Source organism: Oncorhynchus masou, chromosome 14, assembly GCF_036934945.1.
Source record: "Oncorhynchus masou masou isolate Uvic2021 chromosome 14, UVic_Omas_1.1, whole genome shotgun sequence".
Taxonomy (NCBI): domain Eukaryota; kingdom Metazoa; phylum Chordata; class Actinopteri; order Salmoniformes; family Salmonidae; genus Oncorhynchus; species Oncorhynchus masou.
This window is the reverse complement of record NC_088225.1, coordinates 33,064,942-33,083,244: the sequence shown is the minus strand read 5'-3', so window position 1 is coordinate 33,083,244 and position 18,303 is coordinate 33,064,942. Positions and strand designations below refer to the sequence as shown.

Below are 18,303 nucleotides of genomic sequence, written 5' to 3'. Positions count from 1 at the left end.
TGGGTCTGGATGTAACATAGACAGGATCACTGGGTCTGGGTGTAACATTATAGACAGGATCACTGGGTCTGGATGTAACATAGACAGGATCACTGGGTCTGGATGTAACAGACAGGATCACTGGGTCTGGATGTAACAGACAGGATCACTGGGTCTGGGTGTAACATTATAGACAGGATCACTGGGTCTGGATGTAACATAGACAGGATCACTGGGTCTGGGTGTAACATTATAGACAGGATCACTGGGTCTGGATGTAACATAGACAGGATCACTGGGTCTGGATGTAACAGACAGGATCACTGGGTCTGGATGTAACAGACAGGATCACTGGGTCTGGATGTAACATTATAGACAGGATCACTGGGTCTGGATGAAACAGACAGGATCACTGGGTCTGGATGTAACATTATAGACAGGATCACTGGGTCTGGATGTAACATAGACAGGATCACTGGGTCTGGGTGTAACATTATAGACAGGATCACTGGGTCTGGATGTAACATAGACAGGATCACTGGGTCTGGATGTAACAGACAGGATCACTGGGTCTGGATGTAACAGACAGGATCACTGGGTCTGGATGTAACAGACAGGATCACTGGGTCTGGATGTAATATTATAGACAGGATCACTGGGTCTGGATGTAACATAGACAGGATCACTGGGTCTGGATGTAACAGACAGGATCACTGGGTCTAGATGTAACAGACAGGATCACTGGGTCTAGATGTAACAGACAGGATCACTGGGTCTGGGTGTAACATTATAGACAGGATCACTGGGTCTGGATGTAACATAGACAGGATCACTGGGTCTGGATGTAACAGACAGGATCACTGGGTCTGGATGTAACAGACAGGATCACTGGGTCTGGATGTAACAGACAGGATCACTGGGTCTGGATGTAATATTATAGACAGGATCACTGGGTCTAGATGTAACAGACAGGATCACTGGGTCTGGATGTAACATCGACAGGATCACTGGGTGTGGATGTAAAATTATAGACAGGATCACTGGGTCTAGATGTAACATAGACAGGATCACTGGGTCTGGATGTAACATTATAGACAGGATCACTGGGTGTGGATGTAACATTATAGACAGGATCACTGGGTCTGGATGTAACACATGTACAGTCAGCGATGTCACATGACCTTCTCACTTTTGACCTCAAGAGTATACATGGCTACGATTGGCAAAACCCCAAAGAACATTGAGCCAGTGAGACGTCTGGTTCTGAGGCACCCTCTCCGCAGGGCGGGGCCAACAAGCAGGCCAGGCTGTCTGGTTTCAACACACCCTCAAAGGCCTTTCACTGCTGGGACCAACCGACATTGCTAACCTTCAATGAAATACGCTCTTGTGTGATGAGCAACCTTGCTTGGGCTTTAGCTCAACAGGCTAACACAGTTTTGCAGCGCACAGTCGACCCAGGTTCAAACCCACACTGACCTCAGAAAAAACACTGTTGCTTAGTTACCTCGTGTCCATGGGAACAATTCAACTTGTAGTTTCAGTCTCGGACATTTTTAAAGGTAGACTGAGCTAACTGACGTGATGCCACGAGCAGCGCCCGCAGATATTGAGATGAGCGAGATGCAACACTTCTCTCTCACGCCAGTCACACACAGTACCTGCGCATGTGCACAGGTTTGCTTCACGCTGTTCACAGCCCGGTAGCCAGGGGACCAAAACAGCGGACAAGTTGAGCGTCACGCTTCAACACTCTTACGTTTGAGGCGCTAATGCCGTTTCCTTTCTGCATGTACGTCATATTGCTGAGTCTACCTTTAAATTAAACTTATTCAATAAAATATTCCACAGATGTTTTTATGATGTACAATAGCTATTTTATTATGAATTATTTAAAAAAAAAATACAAAAAATGTAAATAAATATGTATTTTGTGACGTTGTGTTTTTTTAAAGTACAGTTTATAACATGAAGTTATGGAAAAGTGTCTAACAAATTGGATGGAGAAAAGGGCTTTGTATTAGTTCCAATGGCTACATATTCCCTATATAGTACACTACTGTTGACCAGGGCCTATAGGGCCCTATTCCCTATATAGTACCCTACTGTTGACCAGGGCCTATAGGGCTCTGATTGAAAGTAGTATGCTGTATAGGGAATCATTTGGGTCGCAAACTCAGTACTGCAAGTCATGTGACTGTTTTAAAGAGCCCTGTCAAGATGTTATGATAACGTTGTGACTATGTTGTCTGGCCGTTATGATAGAGGTGACCTGACATCAGCTCAACGTTGGTTAGCCTCTCTTTCTTTCTCTCAGTAATGTTTTTGCTCTACAGTCTCTACATCGCTCTACTCTCCTTTTTGGTCTTCCTTTCTGCGCTCTCCCCTCTCTCTTCCTCATCCTCTCTTCGCCACCCGCACCCTCCCTCTTTCTCTGATGGGGTGGTGGGCTGTGCCTTAGCTGTTCTCCTGTCTGAGGGCTCTAATTCAATCTATATCGCTGAAGTTCAGCGTTACAGTGCGATTGAAATGTAAAGGCAATGTTCGTTAGCTGAGACTGCATTCCCGGTAAATTCTGCACATGTTGGCTCAATCAGGAAATGATCTTCACGTTTCTATTGAGCAATCTGTAAGGCTTCGGCTTCAGACTGACTAGAGCCCTCAGGTTTGGGATTCAATCAAAGACGCATTCTGTCTGCGGAGAAAGCATTTGCGGTAAAACGCTACGAATGTTGTGGCTCAACCGTAATTGACCTGTAAAAGTTAAAGTGCCGTGAGCTTGTGGACAGAGTTCATTCTCAACCTTCTGTCTGTGACAAACAAACACTTCTGATGTTGCTGATGCCTTCTGGATTCACTTGTGGTTTGTGTCTACATTTTGAAATAAATTAAGGAAATAAGACCGTTTGTCATCTTGATTTCAGTCAGTCAGCCAATCAGTGAGTCAGTTATTTAAATCAGTCAGTAAGTCAGTTATTTAATCAGACAGTCAGTAATTTAATCAGCCAGTGAGTCAGTTATGTAATCAGTCAGCCAGCCAGTAATTTAATCAGTCAGTCAGTTATGTAATCAACCAGTCAGTTATTTAATCAGTCAGCCAGTTATTTAATCAGCCAGTCAGTTATTTAATCAGCCAGTCAGTTATTTAATCAGTCAGTCAGTTATTTAATCAGCCAGTCAGTTATTTAATCAGCCAATCAGTTATTTAATCAACCACACAGTTATTTAATCAGTCAGTCAGTTATCTAATCAGTCAGCCAGACAGTTATTTAATCAGTCAGTCATTTAATCAGCCAGTCAGTTATTTAATCAGACAGTCAGTTATTTAATCAGCCAGTCAGTTATTTAATCAGCCAGTCAGTAATTTAATCAGTCAGTCAGTTATTTAATCAGTCAGTCAGTTATTTAATCAGACAGCCAGTTATTTAATCAGCCAGTCAGTTATGTAATCAGTCAGCCAGACAGTTATTTAATCAGTCAGTCAGCCAGTCAGTTATTTAATCAGACAGCCAGTTATTTAATCAGCCAGTAAGTAATTTAATCAGCCAGGCAGTAATTTAATCAGCCAGTCAGTAATTTAATCAGTCAGTCAGACAATCAGTTATTTAATCAGTCAGCCAGTCAGTTATTTAATCAGTCAGTCAGTTATTTAATCAACCAGTCAGTTATTTAATCAGCCAGTCAGTTATTTAATCAGTCAGCCAGTCAGTTAGTCCTTTTCTTATGTCGTGTTGAGTCTCTACATCTCGTTCACCCAACCAGACAATGTTTCAAGATAACAGGTTTGTTCTGACATCAAGTTGACATGTTCACACGAGCACCAAGGCAGGCACTCACACACACACACACACACACACACAGAATGGGTGATTCCACTGTGTAGACGGACATGTTGGTCCTTTGAAGAGCTCTCACCAGTGTCTCCTATACACCTGTCAGTTAAGACTATGATCACAGGACAGATGAAAGGATTTTAACTTGAAAGAGGGCGAGCCACAACCGGTCACTGGTCTTAGGGAGAGAGAACACATGCAGAAACACTCCTTCCCTCCTGAAGTGTACACTCCTTCACACACATCTAAATGGCCAATGGGCTAGTGGGAGTTTCCACTATGTTTCTGATACCAGTCGTTTCCCTTCAAACCAGAGAAGGGAAGTGAACAAGTGCACACTTCAGGAGATGTTATTGGGACGGACGACAGGAGGGACGGACGCTGCCTCACTAACTCATTCACGAGGGGAACAAGAGGTCTGAGCACACACACGCACACACACACACACAGTGACTAGTATAAACTCTGATGTGGTAGTCTGTGGTAGACAAGGCTCACATCACTGTCTGTCATTATCATCTTTTCAGAAGCAAGCTAATGGTACACTACTCCTAGTGGGACCACACCCTTTACCAGACTCCGAGTGGGGGGACACACCCTTTACTAGACTCCTAGTGGGACACACCCTTTACCAGACTCCTAGTGGGACCACACCCTTTACTAGACTCCGAGTGGGACCACACCCTTTACCAGACTCCTAGTGGGACCACACCCTTTACTAGACTCCTAGTGGGACCACACCCTTTACTAGACTCCTAGTGGGACAACACCCTTTACTAGACTCCTAGTGGGACCGCACCCTTTACTAGACTCCTAGTGGGACCACACCCTTTACCAGACTCCTAGTGGGGGGACACACCCTTTACTAGACTCCTAGTGGGACCACACCCTTTACTAGACTCCAAGTGTGGGGACACACCCTTTACTAGACTCCTAGTGGGACCACACCCTTTACTAGACTCCTAGTGGGACCACACCCTTTACTAGACTCCTAGTGGGACCACACCCTTTACCAGACTCCTAGTGGGACCACACCCTTTACCAGACTCCTAGTGGGACCACACCCTTTACTAGACTCCTAGTGGGACCACACCCTTTACCAGACTCCTAGTGGGACCACACCCTTTACTAGACTCCTAGTGGGACAACACCCTTTACCAGACTCCTAGTGGGACCACACCCTTTACTAGACTCCTAGTGGGACCACACCCTTTACCAGACTCCTAGTGGGACCACACCCTTTACTAGACTCCTAGTGGGACCACACCCTTTACTAGACTCCTAGTGGGACCACACCCTTTACCAGACTCCTAGTGGGACCACACCCTTTACTAGACTCCTAGTGGGACCACACCCTTTACCAGACTCCTAGTGGGAACACACCCTTTACTAGACTCCTAGTGGGGGGACACACCCTTTACTAGACTCCTAGTGGGGGGACACACCCTTTACTAGACTCCTAGTGGGACCACACCCTTTACTAGACTCCTAGTGGGGGGACACACCCTTTACTAGACTCCTAGTGGGACCACACCCTTTACCAGACTCCTAGTGGGACCACACCCTTTACTAGACTCCTAGTGGGGGGGCACACCCTTTACTAGACTCCTAGTGGGGGGACCACACCCTTTACTAGACTCCTAGTGGGACCACACCCTTTACTAGACTCCTAGTGGGACCACACCCTAACTCTAGGCTCCCAGTGGGGGGGGGGGGCTTTACTAGACTCCTAGTGGGGGGACACACCCTTTACTAGACTCCTAGTGGGACAACACCCTTTACTAGACTCCTAATGGGGGGACACACCCTTTACTAGACTCCTAGTGGGACCACACCCTTTACCAGACTCCTAGTGGGACCACACCCTTTACTAGACTCCTAGTGGGGGGGCACACCCTTTACTAGACTCCTAGTGGGGGGACCACACCCTTTACTAGACTCCTAGTGGGACCACACCCTTTACTAGACTCCTAGTGGGACCACACCCTAACTCTAGGCTCCCAGTGGGGGGGGGGCTTTACTAGACTCCTAGTGGGGGACACACCCTTTACTAGACTCCTAGTGGGACAACACCCTTTACTAGACTCCTAATGGGGGGACACACCCTTTACTAGACTCCTAGTGGGACCACACCCTTTACTAGACTCCTAGTGGGACCACACCCTTTACTAGACTCCTAGTGGGACCACACCCTTTACTAGACTCCTAGTGGGGGGACACACCCTTTACTAGACTCCTAGTGGGGGGACACACCCTTTACTAGACTCCTAGTGGGGGGGACACACCCTTTACTAGACTCCTAGTGGGGGGACACACCCTTTACTAGACTCCTAGTGGGACCACACCCTTTACTAGACTCCTAGTGGGACCACACCCTTTACTAGACTCCTAGTGGGGGGACACACCCTTTACTAGACTCCTAGTGGGACCATACCCTTTACTAGACTCCTAGTGGGGGGACACACCCTTTACTAGACTCCTAGTGGGACCACACCCTTTACTAGACTCCTAGTGGGGGGACACACCCTTTACTAGACTCCTAGTGGGGGGACACACCCTTTACTAGACTCCTAGTGGGGGGACACACCCTTTACTAGACTCCTAATCGTGGAACTAGATTCAATCCGATCGCCCCTTTCAATGGCAATATTTTCTCATTCGCGGAGACCACACTGACTGTACACGCCACATGTGTCGGCTCAATTGGGAAATGACCTTTAAAAATGCTGCATTGTCCAGATCCCTGATCGGCTGGTCTCTTGGCCGACGTTAAAACTATCACTCTGATCTCATGGACGGTCCGAGCACTGAAAGCTCCGTTTGTGAATTTGAACAAGTCTAATGTCATAGTGGTTCCATTCCTCTAGCCCCATCATTCAGCTGTTTACCAAAACAGGGGGGTCCTCTTTGTTGTTGTTTGAACTGCAGATTGTAAAATCACCTTTAGCCGACATCCGCAACATTTAACTTGCATCCGATCTCCATAAACAATCACAACAACAAAAAAATGCCTTCAAAAGTCAAGTGCAGTCTGCTTGTTGACAATGTGCCCTTTGTCAGTTTATTAATGGAAAGACATTAATAGTCATTCAATAACAAATGCTAAAATCAGACACGGTTAGTGAACAATGAACCTTCATAAAACAAGACTGTCCTTTTGAGATATAATACCACCCAGGACTGTCTGTCATCATAGATGGACAGGGACTCCTGGTGCCAAGACACTGACTGACTGACTGCTCTCTATGAAAACAACTACCACCCAGGACTGTCTGTCATCATAGATGGACAGGGACTCCTGGTGCCAAGACACTGACTGACTGACTGCTCTCTATGAAAACAACTACCACCCAGGACTGTCTGTCATCATAGATGAACAGGGACTCCTGGTGCCAAGACACTGACTGACTGACTGCTCTCTATGAAAACAACTACCACCCAGGACTGTCTGTCATCATAGATGGACAGGGACTCCTGGTGCCAAGACACTGACTGACTGACTGCTCTCTATGAAAACAATTACCACCCAGGACTGTCTGTCATCATAGATGGACAGGGACTCCTGGTGCCAAGACACTGACTGACTGACTGCTCTCTATGAAAACAACTACCACCCAGGACTGTCTGTCATCATAGATGAACAGGGACTCCTGGTGCCAAGACACTGACTGACTGACTGCTCTCTATGAAAACAACTGACTTTCTACCAGGTTCTACAAGTTCTGTCCATTTTTAAAGCAGTTGCAGCAGAACGGTTTCTCTCCTGAGTGAACTCCCTGGTGGAGTTTTAGATAACCTGACTACGTTTCTCTCCAGAGTGAACTCCCTGGTGGAGTTTTAGATAACCTGACAACCTTTCTCTCCAGAGTGAACTCCCTGGTGGAGTTTTAGATAACCTGACAACGTTTCTCTCCAGAGTGAACTCCCTGGTGGAGTTTTAGATAAAAATCCACATCACTATTGTGTTGTCAGGTTGCAAAAAAAAAAAGATTAATTTGTGAACGACTCATTTTAGGGACTCGTTTTTCTGAGTGACACGTTCATTTTAGTTGTTCGGTTGACCTGCTGGCCGCATTGAGTCCTACTATAGGATTGGCTCCTCCTCCTCTTCCACCTGCAGAGACGGGCTCTGAGTCATATACCCAGGCAGGAAACAGATAAGCCTGCATAGAGCGTAGTGAACAAAAAGACATGTTTAGATCTGATCATTCTTGCACCATGCGTTCAGTTAATAGTTATTTATTTAACATTTATTTAACTCGGTAAATCAGTTAATTAAGAACAAATTCTTATTTTCAATATCGGCCTACCGGGGAACAGTGGGTTAACTGCCTTGTTCAGGGGCAAAACGACAGATATTTACCTCGTCAGCTCGGGGGATTCGATCTTGCAACCTTCCAGTTAGTAGTCCAACACTATAACCACTAGGCTACCTGCCACCTCTACACTCTAACCACTAGGCTACCTGCCGCCCCTCTACTCTAACCACTAGGCTACCTGCCGCCCCTACACTCTAAACACTAGGCTACCTGCCTCCCCTACACTCTAACCACTAGACTACCTGCCGCCCCTACACTCTAACCACTAGACTACCTGCCGCCCCTACACTCTAACCACTAGGCTACCTGCCACCCCTACTCTAACCACTAGGCTACCCTGCCGCCCCTACACTCTAACCGCTAGGCTCCCTGCCGCCCCCACACTCTAACCATTAGGCTACCTGCCACCCCTACTCTAACCACTAGGCTACCCTGCCACCTCTACACTCTAACCACTAGGCTACCCTGCCGCCTCTACACTCTAACCGCTAGGCTACCCTGCCGCCCCTACACTCTAACCACTAGGCTACCTGCCGCCCCTACACTCTAACCACTAGGCTACCTGCCTCCCCTACACTCTAACCACTAGACTACCTGCCGCCCCTACACTCTAACCACTAGGCTACCCTGCCGCCCCTACACTCTAACCGCTAGGCTCCCTGCCGCCCCCACACTCTAACCGCTAGGCTACCCTGCCGCCCCTACACTCTAACCACTAGGCTCCCTGCCGCCCCCACACTCTAACCACTAGGCTACCTGCCGCCCCCACACTCTAACCACTAGGCTACCTGCCGCCCCCACACTCTAACCACTAGGCTACCTGCCGCCCCCACACTCTAACCACTAGGCGACCTGCCACTCCGGACTCATTAACAATTGAATGTTATGATGATACACAGCTTGTAGAACCAAAACATACCACTGCCTCTGCTCAACAAACTCGAACACAAATCGATTTGGGAGTGCTGCAGTTTGTGAATTATATTGTGCATATTACCCTCACAGCAGTCAAGCCTCTGTAACGACTCAACGGAATGCCTTGGCAATCTAGTCAGACCGTATCTAGACCTCTTTCCACAAAGTATCAATAAATAATATCCTTTGTATGTATGGCCACAAATGTACATTGCTTAAAGGCACTTTTACAAATGACGACACCAATAAGCCCCTAATTGTGAACGAGAGGCTTGTAGAATCATTTCATCATTCACCGGTAGGGGGTCCTGCGTGCTCTGGGCGTTACTGACACGCAAGAAATTAGTTCAATGATTTTTTTATTTCTTTAAATGAGTCAAAGATCAGAGTCTGTAAAAAGAGCCAAACTTCCCATCACTACAATGCAAAATATTTTCCACAAACAGAACACTGGTGGGGTTTCTCTCCAGTGTGTATTTTCTGGTGAACTTTAAGAGAACCCAACGACATAAAGAAATCTCCACAAACAGAGCACTGATGCCTTCTTTCTTCATGTGTGGTCCTCATGTGGTCTCTCAGGGTTTTCATCGTTGGGAAGCGTTTGCCACAATCGCTGCAGAGGCACGATGGATTCTCTGGTTGGTCGGTCTCTGGTTTCTCTCCCGAGTAAATATGTTTTAGTTCATTTGATGACATAAGGGAACTGACACAAAGAGGACACTTATATGGATTCTCTCCTTTGTGAGTTCTCATGTGCCTCGTCAGAACCATCTTGTTTTGGAAACATTTGCCACACGCTATGCAGGTATGTGATTTCTCCCCTGTGTGCATTCTCAGGCTAATGTTATGAAGGAAACATTTGCTACATTCTTTGCAGCTATTAGATTTCTCCCCTGTGTGTGTCATCATGTGTTTAACCAGGAGAGATTTGATGGGGAACCGTTTGTTGCATTGAGTACATTCGTGAAGATTCTCTCCACCACTGTGAGTCATCATATGCAGTCTCAGGCTAATTTTATGACGGAAACATTTACCACATTCTTGGCAACAAAACGATTTCTCTCCTGTGTGAATTTTCATGTGCATTCTCAGGTTACTGTTAACAGAAAAACATTTGCCACATTCTTTGCAGCTGTACGGTTTCACCCCTGTGTGAGTTCTCATGTGCAGTCTCAGGCTAATGTTATGACTGAAACATTTGTCACATTCTTTACAGCTAAAAGGTTTCTCCCCTGTGTGCGTTCTCATGTGTTTAACCAGGTCTGACTTGACAGGGAAGCGTTTGTTGCATTGTGTGCATCCGTGAGGTTTCTCTCCACTGTGAGTTCTCTCATGGCGTCTTAGAATGGTTGTTGAAGTAAAGCACTTTTCACACACGGAACACGTAAAAGGTTTCTCCCCTGTGTGAGTCCTCACATGCTCTTCTAAGCCCGTCTTTGTCCTGTAGCACTTGACACAATCATTGCAGGGATACGATTTCTCTTCTGTGTGAATTTTCTTGTGGTGTTTAAGGTTGTACTTTGATTTAAAGTGTTTTTCACATGTTGGACACTGGTATCGTTGATCTTCAATGTGAATTCTCTGATGTTTCTTTAGCTCTTTCGCTGATTTAAAGTGTTTTTCACATGTCGGACACTGACTGGGTTTCTCTACGGTGTGGCATATCATATGAGTTTTCAGATGGTTTGGTAGTTTAAATCTTTTACTGCACACATGACATGTCGGTGATTCCTCCTCTGTGTGATTCTTCATATGTTTCTTCCATTGTTTGAACAAGTTAAATGATTGGCCACATTTCTTGCAGTGATGATTATTTTCAGTTGAGTGAATTCTCTGATGCGTTTTTAAACCGCCGAGTGTCTTATAGCGTTTACTGCACACTGGACATTTGAACGGTTTCTTATTTGTGTGAGACTTCAATGGTTCTTTCAGCTCACCGGTTGTCTTGGCCTCAGTGCAGACTTGAGAGCTTTGTCGTTTCTCTGCCTGTGTCCTCCTTGATTTGAGGGTCTTTAACACAGGCTCCTCGCTCTCATCCTCATCCACACTTACAATGATTTCACTGTGAGCTGCAGAACAGTCTGGATTTACTGCAGATAGGAGCAGAGAGTCACTGGTTGGTTCTGATACTCTGCAGACCTCTCCATTAGGTTCTGTTTGGATCTGTTCAGTTGTGTTGGTGGGTAGAGAGTCCCTCTCTCTCTCTCTGTCCCGATCAGAGTACTTTTCCACACAGGGAGGAGCAGTAAATATGAACTCTACAACATCTGTGGAATCAGACTCAAGTCTGTGAAGCTGCTCTTCCTCCGGACTCGCCCCACGTTCCTCCTGTTCCTCTTTAATCTGTTTGGGCTCCGTGCCCTGCTGCCCCAGACTGGGGCTCCACTCCTGCTCACAGTGCTGCTGCTCAGGGGGAACCTCCTCTTCAGGGACAGTTAGCTGCTGGGGGTCTGGAGAGAAGGAGACGGAATAATTAGCCAGTTGGATAAATATGAAATGTCTTTGTCTAAATACACTCACGTGTCTACGCTCTGCTGAGGCTAAAGGGATATCATACAGCACATAGTAGTGAATCTAGCTAGGAGGTTGGCTGCTCTTTGCTTTGGCCACAATGAGAAATGACAATGGATGAAAGGGCTTCGCTAGATATCTACTTACATTAGGCTACATCACATCCCAGAGGGCTTAGCTACTTACATTAGGCTACATCACATCCCAGAGGGCTTAGCTACTACTTACATTAGGCTACATTACATCCCAGAGGGCTTAGCTACTTACATTAGGCTACATCACATCCCAGAGGGCTTAGCTAGATATCTACTTACATTAGGCTACATCACATCCCAGAGGGCTTAGCTACTTACATTAGGCTACATCACATCCCAGAGGGCTTAGCTAGATATCTTCTTACATTAGGCTACATCACATCCCAGAGGGCTTAGCTAGATATCTACTTACATTAGGCTACATCACATCCCAGAGGGCTTAGCTACTTACATTAGGCTACATCACATCCCAGAGGGCTTAGCTAGATATCTACTTACATTAGGCTACATCACATCCCAGAGGGCTTAGCTACTTACATTAGGCTACATCACATCCCAGAGGGCTTAGCTACTTACATTAGGCTACATCACATCCCAGAGGGCTTAGCTAGATATCTACTTACATTAGGCTACATCACATCCCAGAAGGCTTAGCTACTTACATTAGGCTACATCACATCCCAGAGGGCTTAGCTACTTACATTAGGCTACATCACATCCCAGAGGGCTTAGCTAGATATCTACTTGCATTAGGCTACATCACATCCCAGAGGGCTTAGCTACTTACATTAGGCTACATCACATCCCAGAGGGCTTAGCTAGATATCTACTTACATTAGGCTACATCACATCCCAGAGGGCTTAGCTACTTACATTAGGCTACATCACATCCCAGAGGGCTTAGCTAGATATCTACTTACATTAGGCTACATCACATCCCAGAGGGCTTAGCTACTTACATTAGGCTACATCACATCCCAGAGGGCTTAGCTACTTACATTAGGCTACATCACATCCCAGAGGGCTTAGCTAGATATCTACTTACATTAGGCTACATCACATCCCAGAGGGCTTAGCTACTTACATTAGGCTACATCACATCCCAGAGGGCTTAGCTAGATATCTACTTACATTAGGCTACATCACATCCCAGAGGGCTTAGCTACTTACATTAGGCTACATCACATCCCAGAGGGCTTAGCTACTTACATTAGGCTACATCACATCCCAGAGGGCTTAGCTACTTACATTAGGCTACATTACATCGCAGAGGTCTTAGCTAGATATCTACTTACATTAGGCTACATCACATCCCAGAGGGCTTAGCTACTTACATTAGGCTACATCACATCGCAGAGGGCTTAGCTAGATATCTACTTACATTAGGCTGCATTACATCCCAGAGGGCTTAGCTACTTACATTAGGCTACATTACATCCCAGAGGGCTTAGCTACTTACATTAGGCTACATTACATCCCAGAGGGCTTAGCTACTTACATTAGGCTACATTACATCCCAGAGGGCTTAGCTACTTACATTAGGCTACATTACATCGCAGAGGGCTTAGCTACTTACATTAGGCTACATTACATCCCAGAGGGCTTAGCTAGATATCTACTTACATTAGGCTACATTACATCCCAGAGGGCTTAGCTAGATATCTACTTACATTAGGCTACATCACATCCCAGAGGGCTTAGCTACTTACATTAGGCTACATCACATCCCAGAGGGCTTAGCTACTTACATTAGGCTACATCACATCCCAGAGGGCTTAGCTAGATATCTACTTACATTAGGCTACATCACATCCCAGAGGGCTTAGCTAGATATCTACTTACATTAGGCTACATCACATCCCAGAGGGCTTAGCTAGATATCTACTTACATTAGGCTACATCACATCCCAGAGGGCTTAGCTAGATATCTACTTACATTAGGCTGCATTACATCCCAGAGGGCTTAGCTACTTACATTAGGCTACATTACATCCCAGAGGGCTTAGCTACTTACATTAGGCTACATTACATCGCAGAGGGCTTAGCTACTTACATTAGGCTACATCACATCCCAGAGGGCTTAGCTACTTACATTAGGCTACATCACATCCCAGAGGGCTTAGCTAGATATCTACTTACATTAGGCTACATCACATCCCAGAGGGCTTAGCTAGATATCTACTTACATTAGGCTACATCACATCCCAGAGGGCTTAGCTAGATATCTACTTACATTAGGCTGCATTACATCCCAGAGGGCTTAGCTACTTACATTAGGCTACATTACATCCCAGAGGGCTTAGCTACTTACATTAGGCTACATTACATCCCAGAGGGCTTAGCTACTTACATTAGGCTACATTACATCGCAGAGGGCTTAGCTACTTACATTAGGCTACATTACATCCCAGAGGGCTTAGCTAGATATCTACTTACATTAGGCTACATTACATCCCAGAGGGCTTAGCTAGATATCTACTTACATTAGGCTACATCACATCCCAGAGGGCTTAGCTACTTACATTAGGCTACATTACATCGCAGAGGGCTTAGCTACTTACATTAGGCTACATTACATCCCAGAGGGCTTAGCTAGATATCTACTTACATTAGGCTACATTACATCCCAGAGGGCTTAGCTACTTACATTAGGCTACATTACATCGCAGAGGGCGTAGCTACTTACATTAGGCTACATTACATCGCAGAGGGCTTAGCTACTTACATTAGGCTACATTACATCCCAGAGGGCTTAGCTACTTACATTAGGCTACATCACATCCCAGAGGGCTTAGCTAGATATCTACTTACATTAGGCTACATCACATCCCAGAGGGCTTAGCTACTTACATTAGGCTACATCACATCCCAGAGGGCTTAGCTAGATATCTACTTACATTAGGCTACATTACATCCCAGAGGGCTTAGCTAGATATCTACTTACATTAGGCTACATTACATCCCAGAGGGCTTAGCTAGATATCTACTTACATTAGGCTACATTACATCCCAGAGGGCTTAGCTATCTACTTACATTAGGCTACATCACATTACTCTTATATGTGGTTGGCCAGCAACACACCACCCTGCATCCCACTGCTGGTTTACCACTCAAGCTAAGCAGGGTTGGTCCTGGTCGGTCCCTGAATGGGAGACCAGCTGGAAGTGGTGTTGGAGGGACAGTAGGAGGCACTGTTTCCTCTTGTCTAAAAAAAACATATCCCAATGCCCCAAGGCAGTGACTGGGGACGTTGCCCATTGTCTTGTGTAGCTATTCTAGCTTAGCTGCTAACGGAAAGTCTGCTGAATAACACATTCCTTTAGATATTTTTATTTCAAATTCGCCGTTATAATGACCAACAGTCCAAGCCCACCGCCACAGGAAATTGAATTGTATTTAATTAACGTCTGGCTTCCCGTGGACTGTTCAGGTTTTTTTGCAAGGCAATTCAAAGCAACACTAGCGTAAATACGCCAATGGCAATTTGAATAGACAAAGCCATCGATCACGTAACACCATTCATTCCTATGTGAAGACTCAATAGCGCATTTGAAGCCGGTTATGATGGCCCCTCATGTAGGAAACGTATGTAGACTAATGCCTCGTTTAAAACGGGGAACTCGGAAATATCCCGACTTCAGTGCGTTCAAAACAACTGGGAACTCAGGAAAAAAAACGAGCTCAGATTGGGATTTTTTTTTTTTTTAACGGTCATCCATTTCTAGAACTCCGACTTTCCGATCGCTGACGTCATGATTTGAACTCGTATTTTCCGAGTTCCCATTTGCTTTGAACGCGGCATTAAGATGCGACGTTTCAGCTACTCCAGAGTGACGTTGCAGGCTAGCTCAGTGGTGCGGACTCATTGAGTTTGTCAAGCCGAAGTTCAACCGGGGTACTGCAGGCTGCCATTACCTACTAAATTGTCCTTAACTTGTGTGTACATCTGGAGTAATGGAAGCATTTATTGGTACAATAATTGTTTTCGAATTGTGTTTATTTATACGAGGATTGGCATGTGGATGAGAGCGAGGAACCTGTATAAAGATCCTCAAATCAAGGAGGACACAGGCAGAGAAACGACAAAGCTCTCAAGTCTGCACTGAGGCCAAGACAACCAGTGAGCTGAAAGAACCATTGAAGTCTCACATTTCGAAATGTGTTTATTTACACGAAGATTGGCATTTTCATATTCCCTATAATGGGTTATCTTGTTTTCAGCAAACGATGCCGGCAGTACCGCGGGCGGCCTTGAAGTTCGTGCGGGGTCTTCCCTGGGAGGGGCATTCGTTCTCCCCCGAAATACACCGGCGTTGCTTAAAAACAGCTCATTCTAGCCATGCTGTAGGCTAAACTAGCTGCCCCTCTTTGGTGGTTATTTGTTACCCGTGTAAACCACCCCCCTCTCGCTCTCTTTCAAGACCTATCTACGAACCTGCTCCCGACTCCAGAAGAAGCCTCCGTAGACGTTCAATCTCCTGCTTTGAACTAGAGAGCTCTTGTTCAATCGTCGTTTCCACCGCCGCCATTATCTCAACAGTCACTGCTGCTAGTGGCTCCTGGTACTGGGCTATCCACCTTTCCTCTATCCCAAATATGTTCACGGCTGCCGATATTAATCGCTTGGCTATAAACACAGTCAACAACTGTTGTTCCGACATTTTGAAGAAACATTTAACTTGAGACTGTCGTCTATGGGCTTCTTCTTTAAGGTTTACAGACTACATCCTAAAATGTCTATTGCCGCCACCTACTGGGTGGCGTAAAAACTGATACTTTAACCAAAAAATAAAATAATTATATTTTCAGTACCAGTCAAAAGTTTGGACACACCTACTCATTCAAGGAGTTTTATTTAAAAACAACAATTTTCTACATTGTAGAAAAATAGTGAAGACATCAGAACTATGAAATAACACATATGGTATCATGCAGTAACCAAAAAAGTGTTAAACAAATCATGTATTTTAGATTCTTCAAAGTAGCCAACCTTTGCCTTGACAACTTTGCACACTCTTGACATTCTCTCAACCAGCTTCATGAGGTAGTCACCTGGAATGCATTTAAATTAACAGTTGTGCTTTTGTAGCCGGTGCACCGCTGTAACTCTGCGTTGTGTGTGGTTGATTGAGACTATAAACGTGGACTTTGGAGATCAGGTAGTTCTAATCAAGCAGAACTGATTCTCTGCATCCTGCATCTGCATCCAAAAGGAAATAAAACATTTGTAGAGCCACATATGTTCTGAGAATCGTCGCCTCTTTCTCTCTCAGTGCATCAAAATGATTTTCGAATACAAAAATTAATACACTCTCCTTATTATACATAACATATTTTACATAGATAAAACCACAAACCTGCATCCAAAAGGAAGTAAAACATTTGTAGAGCACATATGTTCTGAGAATCGTCGCCTCTTTCTACAACAGATGCACAATAGGAGCGACTGGGATCATTCGAGGAGCTGGCCATCGTTCACACATACAATAGCCTGCTAATACCTTAGCTAGCTATTAACCACATGTTGAATTCAGAATGTTGATATCATCCTAAAAAGTACAATTACAAGTGCATCTTAACAATACCATCCACTTATGGGTAACCTCTAAATATACATCATTATTCATTAACAAAACACTGTGTGTGTGACTTTGTACTTAAAATAATCAAACTTTTGTGAAGACAGAAAAAGCGCGCCTACCTCTCAGTGCAACAAAATGATTTGAGCACGAGCACGCCGGGCAAAACGTAAGTACACACTCCCCTTCTCCCAGGATGCAGGCATGCTTAACAAATCAACACAACATATTGATTATATGAACCTGGTGAAATTCACATAGTACTTTAACAACTGTTACACTTTGTTAAAGGTTCATTTCTGGAATTTCTTTCCTTCTTAATGTGTTTGAGCCAGTCTGTTGTGTTGTGACAAGGTAGGGGTGGTATACAGAAGATAGCCCGATTTGGTAAAAGACCAAGTCCATATTATGGCAAGAACAGCCCCCATAAGCAAAGAGAAATGACAGTCCATCATTACTTTAAGACATGGTGAGTCAATATGGGAAATGTCAAGAACTTTTAGAGTTTCTTCAAGTGCAGTCGCAAAAACCACCAAGCGCTATGATGAAACTGGCTCTCATGAGGACCTATTAAATAATACAAATAAGACAACTAGATTTAGCTTTTAAATATTACTTACTAAAGAATTTCTAAATAAAACAAATTAAATGGATTTTAACACACTTGTGTGAAATCCGAAATCCTATGCCACTTATTATTATTTGACCCTGCTGGTCATTTATGAACATTTGAACATCTTGGCCATGTTCTGTTATAATCTCCACCCGGCACAGCCAGAAGAGGACTGGCCTCCTGGTTCCTCTCTACCCGGCACAGCCAGAAGAGGACAGGCCAACCCTCAGAGCCTGGTTCCTCTCTACCCAGCACAGCCAGAAGAGGACTGGCCACCCCTCATAGCCTGGTTCCTCTCCAGGTTTCTTCCTAGGTTTTGGCCTTTCTAGGGAGTTTTTCCTAGCCACCGTGCTTCTACACCTGCATTGCTTGCTGTTGGGGAGTTTAGGCTGGGTTTCTGTACAGCACTTTGAGATATCAGCTGATGTAAGAAGGGCTATATAAATACATTTTATTGATCATCTTCTACCGAGGTAACTGTTGCCCCTTTTCTAAAAACAAAGTTTCATGAAATAAGA

General features: G+C 45.1%; 1 protein-coding gene across 1 annotated transcript; it reads right to left on the bottom strand.

Annotated features, from left to right (window-relative positions):
- Positions 1–8,932: 8,932 nt before the first annotated feature.
- Positions 8,933–16,319, bottom strand: LOC135554762 (oocyte zinc finger protein XlCOF6-like). Its single transcript, XM_064987192.1, has 2 exons — positions 16,029–16,319; positions 8,933–11,496 (listed from the first exon to the last, which is right to left on the bottom strand). Exons 1-2 carry the CDS (start codon positions 16,252–16,254, stop codon positions 9,464–9,466), a joined length of 2,259 nt encoding a protein of 752 aa, XP_064843264.1. The 5' UTR covers positions 16,255–16,319; the 3' UTR covers positions 8,933–9,463.
- Positions 16,320–18,303: the final 1,984 nt, after the last annotated feature.

Excerpts from the sequence above, each read along its gene's own strand:
- LOC135554762 (XM_064987192.1), bottom strand. The coding sequence starts at position 16,254 with ATGTCGGAACAACAGTTGTTGACTGTGTTTATAGCCAAGCGATTAATA. Across the intron at positions 11,497-16,028 it reads TCTTCTGGAGTCGGGAGCAG|ACCCCCAGCAGCTAACTGTC; the intron begins GTTCGTAGATAG and ends CCTTCTCTCCAG.